This window comes from Salvelinus fontinalis, chromosome 38 (assembly GCF_029448725.1).
Source record: "Salvelinus fontinalis isolate EN_2023a chromosome 38, ASM2944872v1, whole genome shotgun sequence".
Taxonomy (NCBI): Eukaryota; Metazoa; Chordata; class Actinopteri; order Salmoniformes; family Salmonidae; genus Salvelinus; species Salvelinus fontinalis.
The window spans coordinates 36,495,033-36,519,635 of NC_074702.1; the positions used below are offsets into that span (position 1 = coordinate 36,495,033).

Consider the following 24,603-nt stretch of genomic DNA (forward strand, 5'->3'; position numbering starts at 1 on the left):
GGGAAGCGGACCGCTGTTCCCTACTCTCTTCTAACTGTTGTGTACTCCAGACACGTCCAGTGCAGCGGTGCTGGTGGTGAGTGCTGGTGTGTGAACGCTGAGGGAGCTGAGATCTCTGGAACCAGACAGAACGGATCAGCTGTGTACTGTGAGCAGAACGCCCCTCTTTCTGGAAATATCTGTTTTAACGTGAAACCACATTGGTGCTAGATGGATGAATTCCCCTCGGGAACCCTAGCCAGGACCTTTTGAGATGGACTATGTAAATGCTGTTTATCATCATTGACCTCCTCTTCCTCCTCCTCCTCCCACAGGTCTGACATCCTGCCAGCTCCACAGACAGCAGGCCCTGCTGAGTGGCGATGCCCCCCTGGTGCCCCAGTGCCAGGCCTCTGGGGAGTACCAGGCGGTGCAGTGTGACAGCGCCCGGGGACAGTGTTGGTGTGTAGACCTGGAAGGCATGGAGATCTACGGGACCCGGCAGAACGGAAAGCCCTCTCAGTGTGAGTTAGTTAGGAGCAGGATGTGTTGTGTATTGATATGTCATTTATGACTTACAGTATTATGTGCATCCATTTTCTAATGGGTGGCCCCAGCGGGAATCGAACCCTCAAATCCTGACGTTGCAAGTGCCATGCTCTACCATCTTAGCCACACAGCACAGTAATATATAAATGACTAGAGCTGATCAGAAGGACCTTTTCCCTCAGGCCCAAGCAGCTGTGAGGTGAGGTCGAGGCGTCTCCTCCACGGCGTCGGGGAGCGCTCCCCCCCTCAGTGCTCGGCCGATGGCTCCTTCCTGTCCGTGCAGTGCAAGTTTGTCAACACCACTGACAGGATGGTCTTGGACCTGCTGCACACGTTCAACAGGTGAGTGCCTGGAAGGGAAAGATATGCACTCTAAGTTTGCGCCCCAAATGACACCCTATTCCGTATGTGTAGTGCACTACTTTTGACCAGGGTCCATAGGGCTCTTATCAAAAGTAGTGCACTATATCAGGGGAATAGTGTACCGTTTGGGACGCTGACATTCCCTGTTAGACCGTTGGAATCTCATCTATCACTCACTCACACAAACACACTGCTGGAGGTTTGCTTTGACCTGGCTGTGCATTGGGATCTCATCTATCACTCACTCACACAAACACACTGCTGGAGGTTTGCTTTGACCTGGCTGTGCATTGGGATCTCATCTATCACTCACTCACACAAACACACTGCTGGAGGTTTGCTTTGACCTGGCTGTGCATTGGGATCCTGTGTGTGAGTGAGACAGGTTTTGTACAAAGCTTTTTATAGTATCTGCCGCTAGATGGGAGCGTAATGCTTAGACCCGTGGACAGGATTTAGACCACTGATGCGCTGACAGGAGAACTGGGAGCCCAAATTCACTTTATTTTCCCCTCCTCGCTCTACATTTCTGACCTGATAGGATCCTATTCTTGTGTATGGTGACTGGAACATGTTATGAGGAATGGAGACGCTTGATCTCCTGGGAACTTATTGGAATTTTCAGATTTCACATATTTTTATTTTATTTTACCTTTATTCAACTAGGCAAGTCAGTTAAAAGAACAACTTCTTATTTTCAATGATGGCCGAGGAACAGTGGGTTAATTGTTCAGGTGCAGAACCACAGAGTTATACCTTGTCAGCTCGGGGATTCGATTTTTCAACCTTTCGGTTACTAGTCCAATGCTCTTACCACTAGGCTATCTGCCGCCCCACATTCATTAGAAATGTTTCACAGTGTCTAAAGTAAACAATGTAGTCATTCCAGATGTTTCAGATAGTCCACCAATATGTAAACTTTTCATCTGGAATGTGGATTTGGACAAATAGTTGACACGTTGTAAGTCTTATGGAGGTGTATGACGTTCCTCTCCTTTATGTGGAGGGTTTTCAGTCCTTCTTAGTTAGCGCAGCTGCAAAAATTCCAACCCTTACCACAGAGGCCTACACAAAAATGTCTACTTTCAGACCTTGAATTATAATTTTATAATAATACTTTTTGTCTTGTGTCTTTTTCTGGCTAGCGGATGTTTTGACATCTGTCTCTAGGCAACAACTGCCATCATATTCCCTACTCAGTGTTTGCACCCGGGCTTGTGCAGTGAACTCTTTGCATGATTGGCCCCCAGCCTGGCCAGGACTGTCTCTGTTATCACTCCAGGCTCCAGCCAAGGGGTCAAGAGTCAAGTTGTTCCTGGTCCTGTAAAACCTCTCAGGAACTGGTCTTAACTTCCTGCCAGCAGACATTTCTCAAATGACTCAAAGATCAAAAAACATAAAGGAAGAGATTCCTTTTTAATATCGGCAAAACAAATAAAAGGTTGATGGCGACGACTTAGTACATGAAATCTTTATTTTGAGGCTTCCTTTTACCGTCAAGGCAGGCGCTCTTGAAGAGAGTATTGTATGTGAATCAATGTCGTAAGTTAAAGAAATACTTTCCATCTTCGTGGAAGAGCTGACTCATTACAACTTTAATGAGTTCCTCCCTGATAACTTGAATGACTTTGTCATCTTCATGTACTGTATATTATAGTACTATAATTAGTATTGTAGTATTATAATTAGTATTATAGAGTACTGTCATGTATTTTACTCTTCTATTAGCCTATTTTAGACAGCGTGAAGTGAGAAGAGGTGTGATATCTTCCACAGGTTCCCTAAAGTATTCCAGACGTTCAGCAGCTTCAGACAGATGTTCCCAGAGGTGTCCAGTTACTGTTTCTGTGCTGACAGCAGAGGCAGGGAGCTCCCCAGCACAGGTGAGATAGATGCTACATCAACAGGTGACACACACACACACACACCCACACACACACGCAGGAACCATTATTTACAATAACTCTTAACTGGATTTTCATCAAGAATCAGAAATAGATATTTTTAAATAACTATTTGGTATTTGTATTTTATTAGGATCCCCGTTAGCTGTTGAGAAAGCAGCAGCTACTCTTCCTGGGGTGCACACAGAACATGAAATATGACATAATACAGAACATTAACAGACAAGAACAGCTCAACGACAGAACTACATACATTAAAAATATCACATATTAGTAGAAACACACACAATATCTGGGTCAAATAGAGGAGAGGTGTTGTGAGGTGTTATTATATCTGTTTTTGAAACCAGGTTTGCTGTTTATTTGAGCAATATGAGATGGAACGGATGCAATCATGGCTCTGTATAATACTGTACGCTTTCTTGATTTTGTTCTGGATTTGGGGACTTTGAAAAGACCCCTGGTGGCATGTCTGGTGGGATAAGTGTGTGTGTCAGAACTGTGTCTAAGTTGACTATGCAAACAATTTGTGATTTTCAACACAATGTTTCTTATAAAAATGTTTTTAAAAAGTGATGCAGTCAGTCTCTCCTCAACTCTTAACCAAGAGAGACTGACATGCATAGTATTTATATCAGCCCTCTGATTACAATGAATTAAACAGTGTGTGTTAGTCAAATCCTTGTTTCCCTGTGTTCAGGTGTGGAGCTGCTGCTAGATGAGGTGTATGACACAGCCTTTTCAGGTCTGGAACCAGGCCGCTCCTTCTCCCAGACCAACATGTACCGCATCCTACAGAGGAGATTCCTGGCCATCCAGCTGGCGATGAGTGGCAGGTTCAGATGTACGTTAGTGTCATCAATCTGGCATCGTTTCTATCAGTGGTGGCTGGTGGCACTTTCATTTGTAGGACGGACTCATAGCGAATAACTAGACTGGAATCAAACACGTTAAACACGCTCTTTCCATGTGTTTGATACCATTCACTTTATTCCTGCTATCATTATAAGCTGTCCTCCCGTAACCAGCCTCCTCTGGTTTCCATTATATTTCCTGTGTTTAATTTTCTCTCTCTCCCTCTATCTGTCATGTAGGCCCCAGCCCTTGTGAGAGCGAGCAATCCGCTGGTGCCCAAGCTGGCAATGTGTTTGTGCCGTCCTGTGCTTCCAACGGGGGTTACGTGCCAACCCAGTGCCAGGCGGGTGGGCAGTGCTGGTGTGTCGACCCCACAGGGAAGGAGATCTTTGGGACACGACAACATGGAGGATCCCCTGACTGTGGTAACTAAGGAACAGTGTTGTTGGTTTCAAATAATAATGAACACCATTTAGGTGTTCCAAACCAACAGTACAATACCATTGACTGTGCAGACAGAGAGCACACCTCAATAATCGCTTACTGAATGAAAGCTTATCTGTGTTTTGTATTTTCATTTCAGGTAACGTTATTATCCCACAGGGGGAATTCATTTGGTTATCATGCTGTACATAGAAGCCATTAAAAAACAACAGTCAATATTTTAGGCCTACAGACAATTCCTAGAAACATGCCATTTTCCCTCTACTGAACCCAGGTGCTGGAGTGAAGGACTGTACCTCTGAGCGTCGCCAGGCCCTCTCCAGGCTCCTCTCCGGCCCCTCAGGTCAGGTGCCATCAGCCAAGGACTCACAGACACACCCAGCCCCAAGCCCCCTGTCTCCATGCAGCCCCCAACTCCAACAGCTCCTGCTGGGGTCTCTTGTAGAGTCCCTTTCTGAGCGATCCGATTTAGGAGACATCCTGGCTGAGACGATCCAAGGGATGTTCCCTAGTGGGGCCATGGCCCTCAAGGCCCTAGCTCTAGCCTCCAACCCCAAGAGACTCCAGGAGAACCTGTTCGGAGGAAAGTTCTTAGGAAACGCTGGGATGTTTAACTTCACTGGGGCCGTCGGTGTCAGCGGCACGTTGAGTTTCAGTCAAGCCAATCTGGCAAACAACCAAGATCTGGTTAAACTCATCAGCTCCACCCTGGAAAACAGAGACTTCCTCTCCATCCTACGCCAAACCATCCTCTTATCCAAAGCCGAGGACAACACCCAGCTAGGTTTGTTTTGTAACTTCGTCTTGACTTTTAAAAATCATTACAAGCTATTTGTTTCTACCATCGAGGACCTCTTTGGAAACAAGTGTTTAGATAAATGTGCTGTCCACTGGGGATCCACTGTACCTCTTACTGTATTAGTTGTTTTTTTACCCAAATAAATGAAAATCCTTTGAATTGAAAAGGGGAGCTGTTCAGGGTCCTGTTTGAGAGCGCCCAGTCCGGTGCTGCTGGTTGTGAGAGGGAGCCCTCTGCCCTGTACGTGCCCAGCTGTGATGACAGAGGACAGTATCAGGAGATCCAGTGCCAAGGCTCGGAGTGTTGGTGTGCTGACCCCCAGGGTCAGGAGGTCACGGGGTCACGTTCCAATGGTCAAAGGCCAAGGTGTCCGTCAAGATGCGAGAGGGAGCGAGCGGTTGCCCAGAAGGTAATTACTTTATGACACTCCCCCAGCACGACTGTAAATAACTACCGTACTGACTCTTCTCTACCTGCATCCTGTCTGTAAATAACTACCGAACTGACTCTTCTCTACCTGCATCCTGTCTGTAAATAACTACCGTACTGACTCTTCTCTACCTGCATCCTGTCTGTAAATAACTACCATAAGGACTCTTCCCTACCTGCATCCTGTCTGTAAATAACTACCGTACTGACTCTTCTCTACCTGCATCCTGTCTGTAAATAACTACCGAACTGACTCTTCTCTACCTGCATCCTGTCTGTAAATAACTACCGTACTGACTCTTCTCTACCTGCATCCTGTCTGTAAATAACTACCGTACTGACTCTTCTCTACGTGCATCCTGTCTGTAAATAACTACCGTACTGACTCTTCTCTACCTGCATCCTGTCTGTAAATAACTACCGTACTGACTCTTCTTTACCTGCATCCTGTCTGTAAATAACTACCGTACTGACTCTTCCCTACCTGCATCCTGTCTGTAAATAACTACCGTACTGACTCTTCTCTACCTGCATCCTGTCTGTAAATAACTACCATAAGGACTCTTCTCTACCTGCATCCTGTCTGTAAATAACTACCGTACTGACTCTTCTCTACCTGCATCCTGTCTGTAAATAACTACCGTATTGACTCTTCTTTACCTGCATCCTGTCTGTAAATAACTACTGTACTGACTCTTCTCTACCTGCATCCTGTCTGTAAATAACTACCGTACTGACTCTTCTCTACCTGCATCCTGTCTGTAAATAACTACCGTACTGACTCTTCTCTACCTGCATCCTGTCTGTAAATAACTACCGTACTGACTCTTCCCTACCTGCATCCTGTCTGTAAATAACTACCGTACTGACTCTTCCCTACCTGCATCCTGTCTGTAAATAACTACCGTACTGACTCTTCCCTACCTGCATCCTGTCTGTAAATAACTACCGTACTGACTCTTCCCTACCTGCATCCTGTCTGTAAATAACTACCGTACTGACTCTTCTCTACCTGCATCCTGTCTGTAAATAACTACCGTACTGACTCTTCCCTACCTGCATCCTGTCTGTAAATAACTACCGTACTGACTCTTCCCTACCTGCATCCTGTCTGTAAATAACTACCGTACTGACTCTTCTTTACCTGCATCCTGTCTGTAAATAACTACCGTACTGACTCTTCTCTACCTGCATCCTGTCTGTAAATAACTACCGTACTGACTCTTCTCTACCTGCATCCTGTCTGTAAATAACTACCGTACTGACTCTTCTCTACCTGCATCCTGTCTGTAAATAACTACCGTACTGACTCTTCCCTACCTGCATCCTGTCTGTAAATAACTACCGTACTGACTCTTCCCTACCTGCATCCTGTCTGTAAATAACTACCGTACTGACTCTTCTCTACCTGCATCCTGTCTGTAAATAACTACCGTACTGACTCTTCTCTACCTGCATCCTGTCTGTAAATAACTACCGTACTGACTCTTCTCTACCTGCATCCTGTCTGTAAATAACTACCGTACTGACTCTTCCCTACCTGCATCCTGTCTGTAAATAACTACCGTACTGACTCTTCTCTACCTGCATCCTGTCTGTAAATAACTACCGTACTGACTCTTCTCTACCTGCATCCTGTCTGTAAATAACTACCGTACTGACTCTTCTCTACCTGCATCCTGTCTGTAAATAACTACCGTACTGACTCTTCTCTACCTGCATCCTGTCTGTAAATAACTACCGAACTGACTCTTCTCTACGTGCATCCTGTCTGTAAATAACTACCGTACTGACTCTTCTCTACGTGCATCCTGTCTGTAAATAACTACCGTACTGACTCTTCCCTACCTGCATCCTGTCTGTAAATAACTACCGTACTGACTCTTCTCTACCTGCATCCTGTCTGTAAATAACTACCATACTGACTCTTCTCTACCTGCATCCTGTCTGTAAATAACTACTGTACTGACTCTTCCCTACCTGCATCCTGTCTGTAAATAACTACTGTACTGACTCTTCCCTACCTGCATCCTGTCTGTAAATAACTACCGTACTGACTCTTCCCTACCTGCATCCTGTCTGTAAATAACTACCGTACTGACTCTTCCCTACCTGCATCCTGTCTGTAAATAACTACCGTACTGACTCTTCTCTACCTGCATCCTGTCTGTAAATAACTACCGTACTGACTCTTCTCTACCTGCATCCTGTCTGTAAATAACTACCGTACTGACTCTTCTCTACCTGCATCCTGTCTGTAAATAACTACCGTACTGACTCTTCTCTACCTGCATCCTGTCTGTAAATAACTACCGTACTGACTCTTCTCTACCTGCATCCTGTCTGTAAATAACTACCGTACTGACTCTTCTCTACCTGCATCCTGTCTGTAAATAACTACCGTACTGACTCTTCCCTACCTGCATCCTGTCTGTAAATAACTACCGTACTGACTCTTCCCTACCTGCATCCTGTCTGTAAATAACTACCGTACTGACTCTTCTCTACCTGCATCCTGTCTGTAAATAACTACCGTACTGACTCTTCTCTACCTGCATCCTGTCTGTAAATAACTACCGTACTGACTCTTCCCTACCTGCATCCTGTCTGTAAATAACTACCGTACTGACTCTTCTCTACCTGCATCCTGTCTGTAAATAACTACCGTACTGACTCTTCTCTACCTGCATCCTGTCTGTAAATAACTACCGTACTGACTCTTCCCTACCTGCATCCTGTCTGTAAATAACTACCATAAGGACTCTTCCCTACCTGCATCCTGTCTGTAAATAACTACCGTACTGCCTCTTCTTTACCTGCATCCTGTCTGTAAATAACTACCGTACTGACTCTTCTTTACCTGCATCCTGTCTGTAAATAACTACCGAACTGACTCTTCTCTACCTGCATCCTGTCTGTAAATAACTACTGTACTGACTCTTCCCTACCTGCATCCTGTCTGTAAATAACTACCGTACTGCCTCTTCTTTACCTGCATCCTGTCTGTAAATAACTACCGTACTGACTCTTCTTTACCTGCATCCTGTCTGTAAATAACTACCGTACTGCCTCTTCTTTACCTGCATCCTGTCTGTAAATAACTACCGTACTGACTCTTCTTTACCTGCATCCTGTCTGTAAATACCTACCGTACTGACTCTTCTTTACCTGCATCCTGTCTGTAAATAACTACCGTACTGACTCTTCTCTACCTGCATCCTGTCTGTAAATAACTACCGTACTGACTCTTCTTTACCTGCATCCTGTCTGTAAATAACTACCGTACTGACTCTTCTCTACCTGCATCCTGTCTGTAAATAACTACCGAACTGACTCTTCTCTACCTGCATCCTGTCTGTAAATAACTACTGTACTGACTCTTCTCTACCTGCATCCTGTCTGTAAATAACTACTGTACTGACTCTTCTCTACCTGCATCCTGTCTGTAAATAACTACCGTACTGACTCTTCTCTACCTGCATCCTGTCTGTAAATAACTAGAGTACTGACTCTTCTTTCTGTGCTGTATTTGAACTCACTTTGTATTTTTTATTGTATCTTGGTTGAAAAGTTTACATGTTGGTTACGCTGTTTGTGCAGAGAGCTTGAGAGTAAGCATTTCATTGTACTGTACTGTGTAAACCTACGATGTGCATATGCTTATAATCTTTGATACATTTTGAAGGTGAAGTCAGGCCAGGCTGCTGGGGTAGAGGTGTTCATGCCGAAGTGTGCGGAGGACGGGAGCTACGTGGCGTTGCAGTGTCTGGGAAAGAGTTGCTTCTGTCTGGACCTCCTGGGAGAGAGAGACACCACTATCCCTGTAGGACAAACTGTTCAGTGTGAGTAGGCAGATCCACCACTCATCAGACACAGATTAAGCCTAGTCCTGGACTAAAAAACATGTTCCATGGAGATTTAAATCGCTTCTTAGTCCACGACCAGGTTTAATCTGTGTCCGGTTCACTGGTCCATAGTGTATAGTCCATCTAGCTGTATTACCTTGTCCTGGTCCAAACTACTACATTATTAAGTGGGTAGGGTGCCCTGGTCCAAACTACTACATTATTAAGGGAGTAGGGTGCCCTGGTCTAAACTACTACATTATTAAGGGAGTAGGGTGCCTTGGTCCAAACTACTACATTATTAAGGGGGTAGGGTGCCCTGGTCCAAACTACTACATTATTAAGGGAGTAGGGTGCCCTGGTCTAAACTACTACATTATTAAGGGAGTAGGGTGCCCTGGTCCAAACTACTACATTATTAAGGGGGTAGGGTGCCCTGGTCTAAACTACTACATTATTAAGGGGGTAGGGTGCCCTGGTCTAAACTACTACATTATTAAGGGGGTAGGGTGCCCTGGTCCAAACTACTACATTATTAAGGGTGTAGGGTGCCCTGGTCTAAACTACTACATTATTAAGGGGGTAGGGTGCCCTGGTCTAAACTACTACATTATTAAGGGGGTAGGGTGCCCTGGTCCAAACTACTACATTATTAAGGGAGTAGGGTGCCTTGGTCCAAACTACTACATCACTAAGGGGGTAGGGTGCCCTGGTCCAAACTACTACATTATTAAGGGGGTAGGGTGCCCTGGTCCAAACTACTACATTATTAAGGGGGTAGGGTGTCGTGGTCCAAACTACTACATTATTAAGGGAGTAGGGTGCCCTGGTCCAAACTACTACATTATTAAGGGAGTAGGGTGTCGTGGTCCAAACTACTACATTATTAAGGGGGTAGGGTGCCCTGGTCCAAACTACTACATTATTAAGGGGGTAGGGTGCCCTGGTCCAAACTACTACATTATTAAGGGAGTAGGGTGCCCTGGTCCAAACTACTACATTATTAAGGGGGTAGGGTGCCCTGGTCCAAACTACTACATTAATAAGGGAGTAGGGTGCCCTGGTCCAAACTACTACATTATTAAGGGAGTAGGGTGTCGTGGTCCAAACTACTACATTATTAAGGGAGTAGGGTGTCGTGGTCTAAACTACTACATTATTAAGGGGGTAGGGTGCCTTGGTCTAAACTACTACATTATTTAAGGGAGTAGGGTACCCTGGTCTAACCTACTACATTATTTAAGGGAGTAGGGTGCCCTGGTACAAACTACTACATTATTAAGGGGGTAGGGTGCCCTGGTCCAAACTACTACATTATTAAGGGGGTAGGGTGCCTTGGTCCAAACTACTACATTATTAAGGGAGTAGGGTGTCGTGGTCCAAACTACTACATTATTAAGGGGGTAGGGTGCCTTGGTTTAAACTACTACATTATTAAGGGGGTAGGGTGTCGTGGTCCAAACTACTACATTATTAAGGGGGTAGGGTGCCCTGGTCCAAACTATTACATTATTAAGGGGGTAGGGTGCCCTGGTCCAAACTACTACATTATTAAGGGGGTATTGTGTCGTGGTCCAAACTACTACATTATTAAGGGTGTAGGGTGCCTTGGTCCAAACTATTACATTATTAAGGGGGTAGGGTGCCTTGGTTTAAACTACTACATTATTAAGGGGGTAGGGTGTCGTGGTCCAAACTACTACATTATTAAGGGGGTAGGGTGCCTTGGTCTAAACTACTACATTATTAAGGGGGTAGGGTGCCCTGGTCCAAACTACTACATTATTAAGGGGGTAGGGTGTCGTGGTCCAAACTACTACATTATTAAGGGGGTAGGGTGCCTTGGTCTAAACTACTAAATTATTAAGGGTGTAGGGTGCCTTGGTCCAAACTATTACATTATTAAGGGGGTAGGGTGCCTTGGTTTAAACTACTACATTATTAAGGGGATAGGGTGTCGTGGTCCAAACTACTACATTATTTAAGGGAGTAGGGTGCCCTGGTCCAAACTACTACATTATTAAGTGGGTAGGGTGCCTTGGTCTAAACTACTACATTATTTAAGGGAGTAGGGTGTCATTTTGGACATAACAATTGTTTGAGCTATTCCTCTGTCTCCAGGTCCTCCCCCCCTCTCTCCCCTTCCCTCCCCAGGGCCAGCTCCAGGCTCCTGTTCCCTGGCGGTGGCTGAGGTGGACCAGTTCCAGGAGGAGGCTGAGCGTCTGGTCCTCCTCTCCAACAGCTCCCACGTCCCTCTGGGCTACAGGTAACCCTGAAGAAGACCGTGTGCCAACACCTGGGTGTTTACCCATCACATTGTTGGACCATGTATAGAGTGTGACTATATTTATTTATAATATTAATAATATGTTGTATTTAAATAAAAACACTGTACTATTCCGTTAGTCAGCACCTCTCCAACATGTGTGTCAACTCATGCTTTTCTGCGTGATGTTCTCCTCTGGGGCTCAGCTACCTGCTGGCCGAAGGAGTCCGTCTGACCTCTGACGAGCTACTCCACGCCCTCTCCTCCTCCCACCAGACCACGCTGCTCTCTGATAGGCTGCTGAGCCACTCCCACTCTGCTCTACGACTGGCTGCCCACTCCAGTACGTCTGGTGTGATGTCATATCCTCTGGATGTGATGTCATATCCTCTGCGTGATGTGCTCCACTACTTGTTTCTTTCATTGCCAGGAGTTAACTACTAAAGAGTGTTCGGTGGCTACTGTTGTAATATTTAGTGTCATCTCAACGTCATTGTTTCTCTGTCATAGTGTTTTGTTGTTGTTGTTATTAACTGAAACATGTCTATAATATTGCAGTCAACACGGTGGGAACCTACGTATTTTCTCTCCCCAGCCCTGCGGTTCTATTGGCAGAGCCAGCAGGCAGTGTCTGTGGAGGAGAGACAGTCTCTACTGCTGGGCTACCAGCCCTACAGGCCCCAGTGTGATGCCCACAGACAGTGGCTGCCCACCCAGTGCCACCCCAGCACAGGTCAGAGTCACACCTCCGACCTCCAACCCAGCTTTGCATTGTAACTGTAGTAGTGTAATACAAGCCACAGTACAGGTCATTATACCTTCTCTAGACCGTTCTAGAAGGACACCTTTCATAATGAGCAACGTCTCATTGTCTCATTCATAATATGTTTGTTGGAAACAGATAAGACTAATAAAGTAGAAACAGTAGTGTTATATTGACTGAATTGTAACTGTCTCCAGGTCAGTACTATATTGACTGAGTTGTAACTGTCTCCAGGTCAGTGTTATATTGACTGAGTTGTAACTGTCTCCAGGTCAGTGTTATATTGACTGAGTTGTAACTGTCTCCAGGTCAGTACTATATTGACTGAGTTGTAACTGTCTCCAGGTCAGTGTTATATTGACTGAGTTGTAACTGTCTCCAGGTCAGTGTTTTATTGACTGAGTTGTAACTGTCTCCAGGTCAGTACTATATTGACTGAGTTGTAACTGTCTCCAGGTCAGTACTATATTGACTGAGTTGTAACTGTCTCCAGGTCAGTGTTATATTGACTGAGTTGTAACTGTCTCCAGGTCAGTGTTATATTGACTGAGTTGTAACTGTCTCCAGGTCAGTGTTATATTGACTGAGTTGTAACTGTCTCCAGGTCAGTGTTATATTGACTGAGTTGTAACTGTCTCCAGGTCAGTACTATATTGACTGAGTTGTAACTGTCTCCAGGTCAGTGTTATATTGACTGAGTTGTAACTGTCTCCAGGTCAGTGTTATATTGACTGAGTTGTAACTGTCTCCAGGTCAGTGTTATATTGACTGAGTTGTAACTGTCTCCAGGTCAGTGTTATATTGACTGAGTTGTAACTGTCTCCAGGTCAGTGTTATATTAACTGAGTTGTAACTGTCTCCAGGTCAGTGTTGGTGTGTGGATGAGGAAGGAGGATACATCCCAGCTTCCCTGACCAGTCGCTCCCTGCAGAGACCACAGTGTAAGACAGGACATATTTTCTCGCTGACTTTCATTGTTCTGTATGTAAGGACAACACTCCTCCCACCTGCTGTTGTCGATGTTGAATGATTTGAGTTGTTTTCTGGAAATCTCCTCTCGTCTTCCAGGCCAGACCCGGTGTCAGAGAGGTTATGCTCAGGCTCTGCTCTCTGACTGGACACAGTCCTCCTACGACCCCACTTGTGAAGAGGTGAATATCCTCACCAGAATGTGGAGCATAAATATCAGGAAATTAATTCGTTTTGTTTTATTCTGCCGTAATTCTGCTCTGTCTGCCTCCTTGTTGTAACTTCTGTCTGTCTCCTCCTTGCTGTAACTTCTGTCTGTCTCCTCCTTGTTGTAACTTCTGTCTGTCTCCTCCTTGCTGTAACTTCTGTCTGTCTCCTCCTTGCTGTAACTTCTGTCTGTCTCCTCCTTGTTGTAACTTCTGTCTGTCTCCTCCTTGTTGTAACTTCTGTCTGTCTCCTCCTTGCTGTAACTTCTGTCTGTCTCCTCTTTGTTGTAACTTCTGTCTGTCTCCTCCTTGCTGTAACTTGTGTCTGTCTCCTCCTTGCTGTAACTTCTGTCTGTCTCCTCCTTGCTGTAACTTGTGTCTGTCTCCTCCTTGCTGTAACTTCTGTCTGTCTCCTCCTTGCTGTAACTTCTGTCTGTCTCCTCCTTGCTGTAACTTCTGTCTGTCTCCTCCTTGTTGTAACTTCTGTCTGTCTCCTCTTTGCTGTAACTTCTGTCTGTCTCCTCCTTGCTGTAACTTGTGTCTGTCTCCTTCTTGCTGTAACTTGTGTCTGTCTCCTCTGCTGTAACTTCTGCCTGTCTCCTCCTTGCTGTAACTTCTGTCTGTCTCCTCCTTGTTGTAACTTCTGTCTGTCTCCTCCTTGTTGTAACTTCTGTCTGTCTCCTTGTTGTAACTTCTGTCTGTCTCCTCCTTGCTGTAACTTCTGTCTGTCTCCTCCTTGCTGTAACTTCTGTCTGTCTCCTCCTTGCTGTAACTTCTGTCTGTCTCCTCCTTGCTGTAACTTCTGTCTGTCTCCTCCTTGCTGTAACTTCTGTCTGTCTCCTACTTGCTGTAACTTCTGTCTGTCTCCTACTTGCTGTAACTTCTGTCTGTCTCCTCCTTGCTGTAACTTCTGTCTGTCTCCTCCTTGTTGTAACTTCTGTCTGTCTCCTCCTTGCTGTAACTTCTGTCTGTCTCCTCCTTGCTGTAACTTCTGTCTGTCTCCTCCTTGTTGTAACTTCTGTCTGTCTCCTACTTGCTGTAACTTCTGTCTGTCTCCTACTTGCTGTAACTTCTGTCTGTCTCCTCCTTGCTGTAACTTCTGTCTGTCTCCTCCTTGCTGTAACTTGTGTCTGTCTCCTCCTTGCTGTAACTTCTGTCTGTCTCCTCTGCTGTAACTTCTGCCTGTCTCCTCCTTGCTGTAACTTCTGTCTGTCTCCTCCTTGTTGTAACTTCTGTCTGTCTCCTTGTTGTAACTTCTGTCTGTCTCCTCTTTGCTGTAACTTCTGTCTGTCTCCTCCTTGCTGTAACTTCTGTCTGTCTCCTACTTGCTGTAACTTCTGTCTGTCTCCTACTTGCTGTAACTTCTGTCTGTCTCCTCCTTGCTGTAACTTCTGTCTGTCTCCTCCTTGTTGTAACTTCTGTCTGTCTCCTCCTTGCTGTAACTTCTGTCTGTCTCCTCCTTGCTGTAACTTCTGTCTGTCTCCTCCTTGTTGTAACTTCTGTCTGTCTCCTACTTGCTGTAACTTCTGTCTGTCTCCTACTTGCTGTAACTTCTGTCTGTCTCCTCCTTGCTGTAACTTCTGTCTGTCTCCTCCTTGCTGTAACTTCTGTCTGTCTTCTACTTGCTGTAACTTCTGTCTGTCTCCTACTTGCTGTAACTTCTGTCTGTCTCCTCCTTGCTGTAACTTCTGTCTGTCTCCTCCTTGCTGTAACTTCTGTCTGTCTTCTCCTTGTTGTAACTTCTGTCTGTCTCCTCCTTGCTGTAACTTCTGTCTGTCTCCTCCTTGCTGTAACTTCTGTCTGTCTCCTCCTTGCTGTAACTTCTGTCTGTCTCCTCCTTGCTGTAACTTCTGTCTGTCTCCTCCTTGCTGTAACTTCTGTCTGTCTCCTCCTTGCTGTAACTTCTGTCTGTCTCCTCCTTGCTGTAACTTCTGTCTGTCTCCTCCTTGCTGTAACTTCTGTCTGTGTCTCAGAGGGGTTGGTATAAAGCACGACACCAGTTTCTATTGGACTATAAAGTCTTCTTCTATTGTCCTGAATGTACAGTATGTGTCCTTGATAACAGTGGCTGTGGTGCTGTCTGTGTGTTTCCAGAGTGGCCAGTTCTCTGTGCTCCAGAAGGGGTCTTCAGGTGGAGGTGGAGCCTGGTGTGTCAGTCCTGTTTCTGGGGAAACCATCCAGCCTGCTACCCTGAGTCCCAGTGGAGACCTCACATGTACTGACCTGTTTAACACACTCCACATATAACAATCAATACATATAACGATCAATACATATAACAATCAATACATATAACGATCAATCACATGTAACAATCAATCACATGTAACGATTAATCACATGTAACAATCAATCACATGTAACGATCAATACATATAACGATCAATACATATAACGATCAATACATATAACAATCAATACATATAACAATCAATACATATAACAATCAATACATATAACAATCAACACATATAACAATCAATACATATAACAATCAATACATATAACGATCAATACATATAACGATCAATACATATAACGATCAATCACATATAACGATCAATCACATGTAACAATCAATCACATGTAACAATCAATCACATGTAACGATTAATCACATGTAACGATCAATCACATGTAACGATCAATACATATAACGATCAATACATGTAACGATCAATACATATAACGATCAAAACATATAACGATCAATACATATAACGATCAATACATATAACGATCAATACATATAACAATCAACACATATAACAATCAATACATATAACGATCAATACATATAACAATCAACACATATAACAATCAATACATATAACAATCAATACATATAACGATCAATACATATAACGATCAATACATATAACAATCAATACATATAACGATCAATACATATAACAATCAACACATATAACAATCAATACATATAACAATCAATACATATAACAATCAATACATATAACAATCAATACATATAACGATCAATACATATAACAATCAATACATATAACAATCAATCACGTATAACAATCAATCACGTGTAACAATCAATCACGTGTAACAATCAATCACATGTAACAATCAATCACATGTAACAATCAATCACATGTAACAATCAATCACATGTAACGATCAATCACATGTAACGATCAATCACATGTAACGATCAATCACATGTAACGATCAATCACATATAACAATCAATCACATTTAACAATCAATCATATATAACGATCAATACATATAACAATCAATCACATATAACAATCAATCACTTATTTTGGGACAGACATGTTCATATACTTCCCTTTTGAAGAAATACAATTTAATTTTATAACACATTGTATATCAAGTCCATCTGAAGGACTCAACTATTTCACATCTTGTTTGCCGTCTGCAATTTGCTAAATCAAAAGGTTGAACATGTATAACAGGATGAACCCATCTCCTCTGTCCTCCATGTGTCTCTCTAGGTCCTAGCTGGTGTCAGTTGTTGAAAGACAGAGGTCAGTCTGTGGTGGGTTATGAGCCGGAGTGCCAGGTGGATGGAAGGCTGTTCTCCTCGCTGCAGTGTGACCAGACAGACTGCTGGTGTGTGTCTCAGACAGATGGACAGGAGCTGCCTGGAACCAGGACCCCACGCGGCACCGGGAACACCCCAGCCTGTGACAGTAAGTCTGGTATTAATGTCCTGGATGTTTAAAGATGGCCACAGGTGTTTACATAAACACACACACACACGGACGGGAGCGTTTAGTTGGCCAATAACAATATCCCATCTGTTACCAAAAGCTTATTCTATCTGTACAAATAGAAAGACAAACACTTCATATTAAAATTCACTATTTATTTACACATCTCAGTAAAACTTTGTCTTCCATCTATTTACCTGTATTCTCTCTGTCTCCAGGTCCCCAGTGTCCCTCTCCATTCTCTGACATCACTGTTACCCACGGTGACGTGGTCTGTCGCTCTGACGTGATTGGTGGCCAGCAGAACTGTGACCTCATCTGTCACCTGGGTTACGAAAGCACACTTCCTGTAAACATGCAGTTACTGTGTGACGTGGAGACCAGAACCTGGGTGAAGGAGGCCCCACTTCCTCAAGCCTGTCAGAGTAACTAACCACACACCACATCAAACAAACACCCCATATTCTGTCTGTCTGGCTGGCTCTCTACCTCTCTCTGGCTCTGTACAGTAGAGATTTTTTATTATCCCTAAAATGCATTATGTCTCTCTCTATCTGTGTCTCGCTCTCTCTCTCTGTCTCTATCTGTCTCTCTGTCTCTATCTGTCTCTCTCTCTCTATCTGTCTCTCTCTCTCACTCTGTCTCTCTCTCTCTCTGTATCTCTCTCACTCTGTCTCTCTCTCTCTCTGTATCTCTAACTGTATCTGTCTCTCTATCTGTCTCTCTCCCTCTCTCTCTGAGAGTATCTCTGTCTCTCTCTCAATTTCTGAATATTCAAACCGTATTGGGACTTTTGGTTTGCCTCAATGACCTAAAAAAATATCTCAAGCTTTCTGTTAAAAGATGTAACTTCTGCCAAGCTTGACATGATCTGATTTAGCAGATAGACTACACACTGTGGTAAATGTACAACACAGAATGACCAGACAGACCTCCACAGTGTGTAGTATAACACAGAATGACCAGACAGACCTCCACATTGTGTAGTATAACACAGAATGACCAGACAGACCTCCACAGTGTGTAGTATAACACAGAATGACCAGACAGACCTCCATAGTGTATAGTATAACACAGAATGACCTCCACAGTGTATAGTCTAACACAGAATGACCAGACAGACCTCCACAGTGTGTAGTATAACACAGAATGACCAGACCTCCACAGTGTGTAGTATAACACAGAATGACCTCCACAGTGTGTAGTATAACACAGAATGACCAGACAGACCTCCACAGTGTGTAGTATAACACAGAATGACCAGACAGACCTCCACAGTGTGTAGTATAACACAGAATGACCAGACCTCCACAGTGTGTAGTATAACACAGAATGACCAGACAGACCTCCACAGTGTGTAGTATAACACAGAATGACCAGACAGACCTCCACAGTGTGTAGTATAACACAGAATGACCAGTCCTCCAGTGTGTAGTATAACACAGAATGACCAGACCTCCAGTGTGTAGTATAACACAGAATGACCAGACAGAGCTCCACAGTGTGTAGTATAACACAGAATGACCAGACAGACCTCCACAGTGTGTAGTATAACACAGAATGACCAGACCTCCAGTGTGTAGTCTAACACAGAATGACCAGACCTCCACAGTGTGTAGTATAACACAGAATGACCAGACCTCCAGTGTGTAGTATAACACAGAATGACCAGACCTCCACAGTGTGTAGTATAACACAGAATGACCAGACCTCCAGTGTGTAGTATAACACAGAATGACCAGACCTCCACAGTGTGTAGTCTAACACAGAATGACCAGACAGACCTCCACGGTGTGTAGTATAACACAGAATGACCAGACAGACCTCCACAGTGTGTAGTACAACACAGAATGACCAGACCTCCAGTGTGTAGTATAACACAGAATGACCAGACCTCCACAGTGTGTAGTATAACACAGAATGACCAGACAGACCTCCACAGTGTGTAGTCTAACACAGAATGACCAGACCTCCACAGTGTGTAGTATAACACAGAATGACCAGACCTCCAGTGTGTAGTATAACACAGAATGACCAGACCTCCAGTGTGTAGTATAACACAGAATGACCAGACCTCCACAGTGTGTAGTATAACACAGAATGACCAGACCTCCAGTGTGTAGTATAACACAGAATGACCAGACCTCCACAGTGTGTAGTATAACACAGAATGACCTCCACAGTGTGTAGTATAACACAGAATGACCTCCACAGTGTGTAGTATAACACAGAATGACCTCCACAGTGTGTAGTCTAACACAGAATGACCAGACCTCCAGTGTGTAGTATAACACAGAATGACCAGACCTCCAGTGTGTAGTATAACACAGAATGACCAGACCTCCAGTGTGTAGTCTAACACAGAATGACCAGACCTCCACAGTGTGTAGTATAACACAGAATGACCTCCACAGTGTGTAGTCTAACACAGAATGACCAGACCTCCAGTGTGTAGTATAACACAGAAGGACCAGACCTCCACAGTGTGTAGTATAACACAGAATGACCAGACCTCCAGTGTGTAGTATAACACAGAATGACCAGACCTCCACAGTGTGTAGTATAACACAGAATGACCTCCACAGTGTGTAGTATAACACAGAATGACCAGACCTCCACAGTGTGTAGTATAACACAGAATGACCTCCACAGTGTGTAGTCTAACACAGAATGACCAGACCTCCAGTGTGTAGTCTAACACAGAATGACCAGACCTCCACAGTGTGTAGTATAACACAGAATGACCAGACCTCCAGTGTGTAGTATAACACAGAATGACCTCCACAGTGTGTAGTATAACACAGAATGACCAGACCTCCACAGTGTGTAGTATAACACAGAATGATCTCCACAGTGTGTAGTATAACACAGAATGACCAGACCTCCAGTGTGTAGTATAACACAGAATGACCAGACCTCCACAGTGTGTAGTATAACACAGAATGACCTCCACAGTGTGTAGTATAACACAGAATGACCAGACCTCCACAGTGTGTAGTATAACACAGAATGACCAGACCTCCAGTGTGTAGTATAACACAGAATGACCAGACCTCCAGTGTTTAGTATAACACAGAATGACCAGACCTCCAGTGTGTAGTATAACACAGAATGACCAGACCTCCAGTGTGTAGTATAACACAGAATGACCAGACCTCCACAGTGTGTAGTATAACACAGAATGACCAGACAGACCTCCAGTGTGTAGTATAACACAGAATGACCAGACAGACCTCCAGTGTGTAGTATAACACAGAATGACCAGACAGACCTCCAGTGTGTAGTATAACACAGAATGACCAGACCTCCAGTGTTTAGTATAACACAGAATGACCAGACCTCCACAGTGTGTAGTATAACACAGAATGACCAGACCTCCACAGTGTGTAGTATAACACAGAATGACCTCCACAGTGTATAGTCTAACACAGAATGACCTCCACAGTGTATAGTCTAACACAGAATGACCTCCACAGTGTGTAGTCTAACACAGAATGACCAGACCTCCACAGTGTGTAGTCTAACACAGAATGACCAGACAGACCTCCACAGTGTGTAGTATAACACAGAATGACCAGACAGACCTCCACAGTGTGTAGTCTAACACAGAATGACCAGACCTCCACAGTGTGTAGTATAACACAGAATGACCAGACCTCCACAGTGTGTAGTATAACACAGAATGACCAGACCTCCAGTGTGTAGTATAACACAGAATGACCAGACCTCCAGTGTGTAGTATAACACAGAATGACCAGACCTCCAGTGTGTAGTATAACACAGAATGACCAGACAGACCTCCACAGTGTGTAGTATAACACAGAATGACCAGACCTCCACAGTGTGTAGTATAACACAGAATGACCAGACAGACCTCCACAGTGTGTAGTATAACACAGAATGACCAGACCTCCACAGTGTGTAGTATAACACAGAATGACCAGACCTCCACAGTGTGTAGTATAACACAGAATGACCTCCACAGTGTGTAGTATAACACAGAATGACCAGACCTCCAGTGTGTAGTATAACACAGAATGACCAGACCTCCAGTGTGTAGTATAACACAGAATGACCAGACCTCTCCAGTGTGTAGTATAACACAGAATGACCAGACCTCTCCAGTGTGTAGTATAACACAGAATGACCAGACCTCTCCAGTGTGTAGTATAACACAGAATGACCTCCACAGTGTGTAGTATAACACAGAATGACCAGACCTCTCCAGTGTGTAGTATAACACAGAATGACCTCCACAGTGTGTAGTATAACACAGAATGACCAGACCTCCACAGTGTGTAGTATAACACAGAATGACCAGACCTCCACAGTGTGTAGTATAACACAGAATGACCAGACTTCCTGTCTGTCTGAAAAACAGGGTAATATGACAAATGCTCACAGGAGTTGACATTCAGTCATAACACTCATCGACTATCTAGTAGTGAAAGTGTCCTGATGTTAAAGGGAAGTTGTTTTCTCCCTCAGCGTTCAGTTGTTGCTCATGTCTGACTGTTTACGTCTCTCTTGGACCGTTGATGCGTCACACTGTAATCAGTGCTGTGTACAGTTTGATGGAATCACTGTGTGTTTGGCAGGGCTTTGGAGTCTAGACTTCATGATGTCATGTCTCTGTCTCTGTCTCTGTGTGTTCCAGGACTTCAGGTGCTGCAAACCGTGCAGACCTCTGTGGTGCTCCAGCTCGCCCTGTCTCCAGGCCAGGGATCCTGCAGCTCCTCCCTTCACTCCAGCCTGCAGACCTCTCTACTCCACGACATGAGGGCCAAGGGTCTCTGCAGCCTGCAGGTTGGTGTGTGTGTGTCTGCCGTCTACTGTTGCAATAACAGCTAGTGAAAACCATGTGTAACTTGCTTTGAATGGAAAGGTGCCTGCAGGAGACACTCCAGAACAACAGAACCTGAACTAATGCAAAACATACCTTCTTAGAGAACACTCAACTCATTAACTACAGATGTATTCATAAACGCAGCCCTATAAGCTCTCTAGAAAATGTACAGGCATGATTTAATGATTTAATGATATGGACTTTATTGATTTGCATATGAGTGTTTTGTACTACAGCTGGTTGTCTATAGTTGACTGAGGAAGTCTCGTCCGAGACAGAACTGTGACGCAAAGCAGCTTGATGCACAAGTACACCCACTGGACAGAACGCTGGCTGGCTACTTACAGATGTAGGATCTTCATTTGAGCCAGTTTGCTAGAGCAGGAAAATAGTCCTGCAGCAACAGGAAATATTAATTATTATGTTGATTATAATTATTGAGCAATTTTGTAAGTGTTGATCTCTTTTTCATAAAGGAAAATCAAGTCTGTTAATTACAAACTTCAGAAGCCTTTTTAAACCTCAAATACTCTACAAAGTTTAAAATGTCCTGCGTTGCAGGAAAGTTCGCCTGCAGCAGGGAGATCAAATTAAGATTGTACATCTGTACAGGTTGACTAACTACTGTGTCTCTCCTGTTCTAGCTGACGTTCAGCTCTGTGTCAGTGTGAGACGAGTCTGTACAGGTTGACTAACTACTGTGACCTTCAGCTCTGTGTCAGTGTGAGACGAGTCTGTACAGGTTGACTAACTACTGTGTCTCTCCTGTTCTAGCTGACGTTCAGCTCTGTGTCAGTGTGAGACGAGTCTGTACAGGTTGACTAACTACTGTGTCTCTCCTGTTCTAGCTGATGTTCAGCTCTGTGTCAGTGTGACACGAGTCTGTACAGGTTGACTAACTAATGTGTCTCTCCTGTTCTAGCTGATGTTCAGCTCTGTGTCAGTGTGAGACGAGTCTGTACAGGTTGACTAACTACTGTGACCTTCAGCTCTGTGTCAGTGTGAGACGAGTCTGTACAGGTTGACTAACTACTGTGACCTTCAGCTCTGTGTCAGTGTGAGACGAGTCTGTACAGGTTGACTAACTACTGTGACCTTCAGCTCTGTGTCAGTGTGTGATGAGTCTGTACAGGTTGACTAACTACTGTGTCTCTCCTGTTCTAGCTGACGTTCAGCTCTGTGTCAGTGTGTGATAAGTCTGTACAGGTTGACTAACTACTGTGTCTCTCCTGTTCTAGCTGGTGTTCAGCTCTGTGTCAGTGTGTGATGAGTCTGTACAGGTTGACTAACTACTGTGTCTCTCCTGTTCTAGCTGATGTTCAGCTCTGTGTCAGTGTGTGATGAGTCGTCCGTCTCTGTAGAGTGTGTGAGTGAGGAAAGCGTCAGTGTTCAGGTCAGCTGGAGGGCTCTTCTCTCAGACCTTCCTGTCTCTGTTCTGCCGGACCTGCATGACGTCGGTAAGGAGCACAGACAATATTTCTCAAATATTTCTCTATGAAAGCCACAAATACTGTCTCACACCCGTTAAATATGTTTCAAGACTAGTTTATGCATTTTAAACTTTGACTTTGTGTGTATATTGTATTGGAGGTGTGCAACGCGCCTTTTCATGTTTCATTGAATGGTAAAACAGAAGTATTTGTGGATTGTAAGTCATTAGTGAATCATCTGTTTCCAGACGTGGCGCTCAGTGAGGAGAGGCTGTTGGATGGGCTGCTAGGCCTGATGGGTAGTGACCCCTACCGCTCCCTCTTGACCTCTGAACCCAGAGTCCTCTCTACCTCAGCACCCGACTTTGGCTGTTCCCATGGCTACCAGCGTGTTGGAACAGGATGTGGTACGTCCTTATTACCTGTCCCCCTAAAACACAACCTGGTCTGAACTACTGTATATCAGTTCATATGAAATAAAACTGCTTACTTACTGATTTACTAAAGGTCATGACCCGGGTTGACAGCATTATTAGTAACTGAATGTATAACATACCCTCTCTTTCTCTCTCTCTCTCTCTCTTCTCCATCTTTCTTTTCTCTCTCTCCCTCTCTCTCTCTCCATCTTTCTTTTCTCTCTCTCCCTCCCCTCTCTCTCTCGCTCTCTCTCCATCTTTCTTTTCACTCTCTCCCTCTCTCTCACCCCCTCTCTCTCACCCCCTCTCTCTCGCCCCCTCTCTCTCGCTCACTCTCTCTCGCTCACTCTCTCTCGCTCACTCTCTCTCGCCCACTCTCTCTCGCCCACTCTCTCTCGCCCACTCTCTCTTGCCCACTCTCTCTCGCCCACTCTCTCTCGCCCACTCTCTCTCGCCCACTCTCTCTCTCTCTCTCTCGCTCTCTCTCGCTCTCTCTCTCTCGCTCTCTCTCTCTCGCTCTCTCTCGCTCTCTCTCGCTCTCTCTCGCTCTCTCTCTCTCGCTCTCTCTCGCTCTCTCTCCCCTATAGTGGTGTGTCCTGCGGGTATGTTTTCCAGTGGAGGTGTGTGTTCTCCCTGTCCTCAGGGCTCCTACCAAGACCAGGATGGGTCAGACTTCTGTACCAAGTGTCCTAAAGGCACGTCCACTAACGGGGCTTCCACTGCCACACATTGTGAGTGAGGAGATGGGAGACATGTAACTCTTTGGGTTCATTATTACCACTGGCTTTCTGTTGCTCAGCTCACCCAGTGTGAGAGAGCATTGGGGGAGTATA

General features: G+C 44.6%; 1 protein-coding gene across 1 annotated transcript in view; it reads left to right on the forward strand.

The window, feature by feature from the left end:
- LOC129837578 (thyroglobulin-like) overlaps positions 1 to 24,603 on the forward strand; it is an 89,350-nt gene that overhangs the window by 1,882 nt on the left and 62,865 nt on the right. Inside the window, exons 3-23 of the mRNA XM_055903858.1 lie at positions 51 to 148; positions 315 to 503; positions 711 to 870; positions 2,668 to 2,774; positions 3,496 to 3,639; positions 3,890 to 4,075; positions 4,369 to 4,878; positions 5,061 to 5,302; positions 9,008 to 9,164; positions 11,322 to 11,433; positions 11,640 to 11,776; positions 12,029 to 12,166; positions 13,060 to 13,137; positions 13,265 to 13,347; positions 15,466 to 15,586; positions 16,860 to 17,057; positions 17,297 to 17,503; positions 21,736 to 21,896; positions 23,237 to 23,381; positions 23,603 to 23,761; positions 24,358 to 24,501. Coding sequence (XP_055759833.1) covers positions 51 to 148; positions 315 to 503; positions 711 to 870; positions 2,668 to 2,774; positions 3,496 to 3,639; positions 3,890 to 4,075; positions 4,369 to 4,878; positions 5,061 to 5,302; positions 9,008 to 9,164; positions 11,322 to 11,433; positions 11,640 to 11,776; positions 12,029 to 12,166; positions 13,060 to 13,137; positions 13,265 to 13,347; positions 15,466 to 15,586; positions 16,860 to 17,057; positions 17,297 to 17,503; positions 21,736 to 21,896; positions 23,237 to 23,381; positions 23,603 to 23,761; positions 24,358 to 24,501 — 3,476 coding nt within the window. The remainder of the gene's footprint in view (positions 1 to 50; positions 149 to 314; positions 504 to 710; positions 871 to 2,667; positions 2,775 to 3,495; positions 3,640 to 3,889; positions 4,076 to 4,368; positions 4,879 to 5,060; positions 5,303 to 9,007; positions 9,165 to 11,321; positions 11,434 to 11,639; positions 11,777 to 12,028; positions 12,167 to 13,059; positions 13,138 to 13,264; positions 13,348 to 15,465; positions 15,587 to 16,859; positions 17,058 to 17,296; positions 17,504 to 21,735; positions 21,897 to 23,236; positions 23,382 to 23,602; positions 23,762 to 24,357; positions 24,502 to 24,603) is intronic.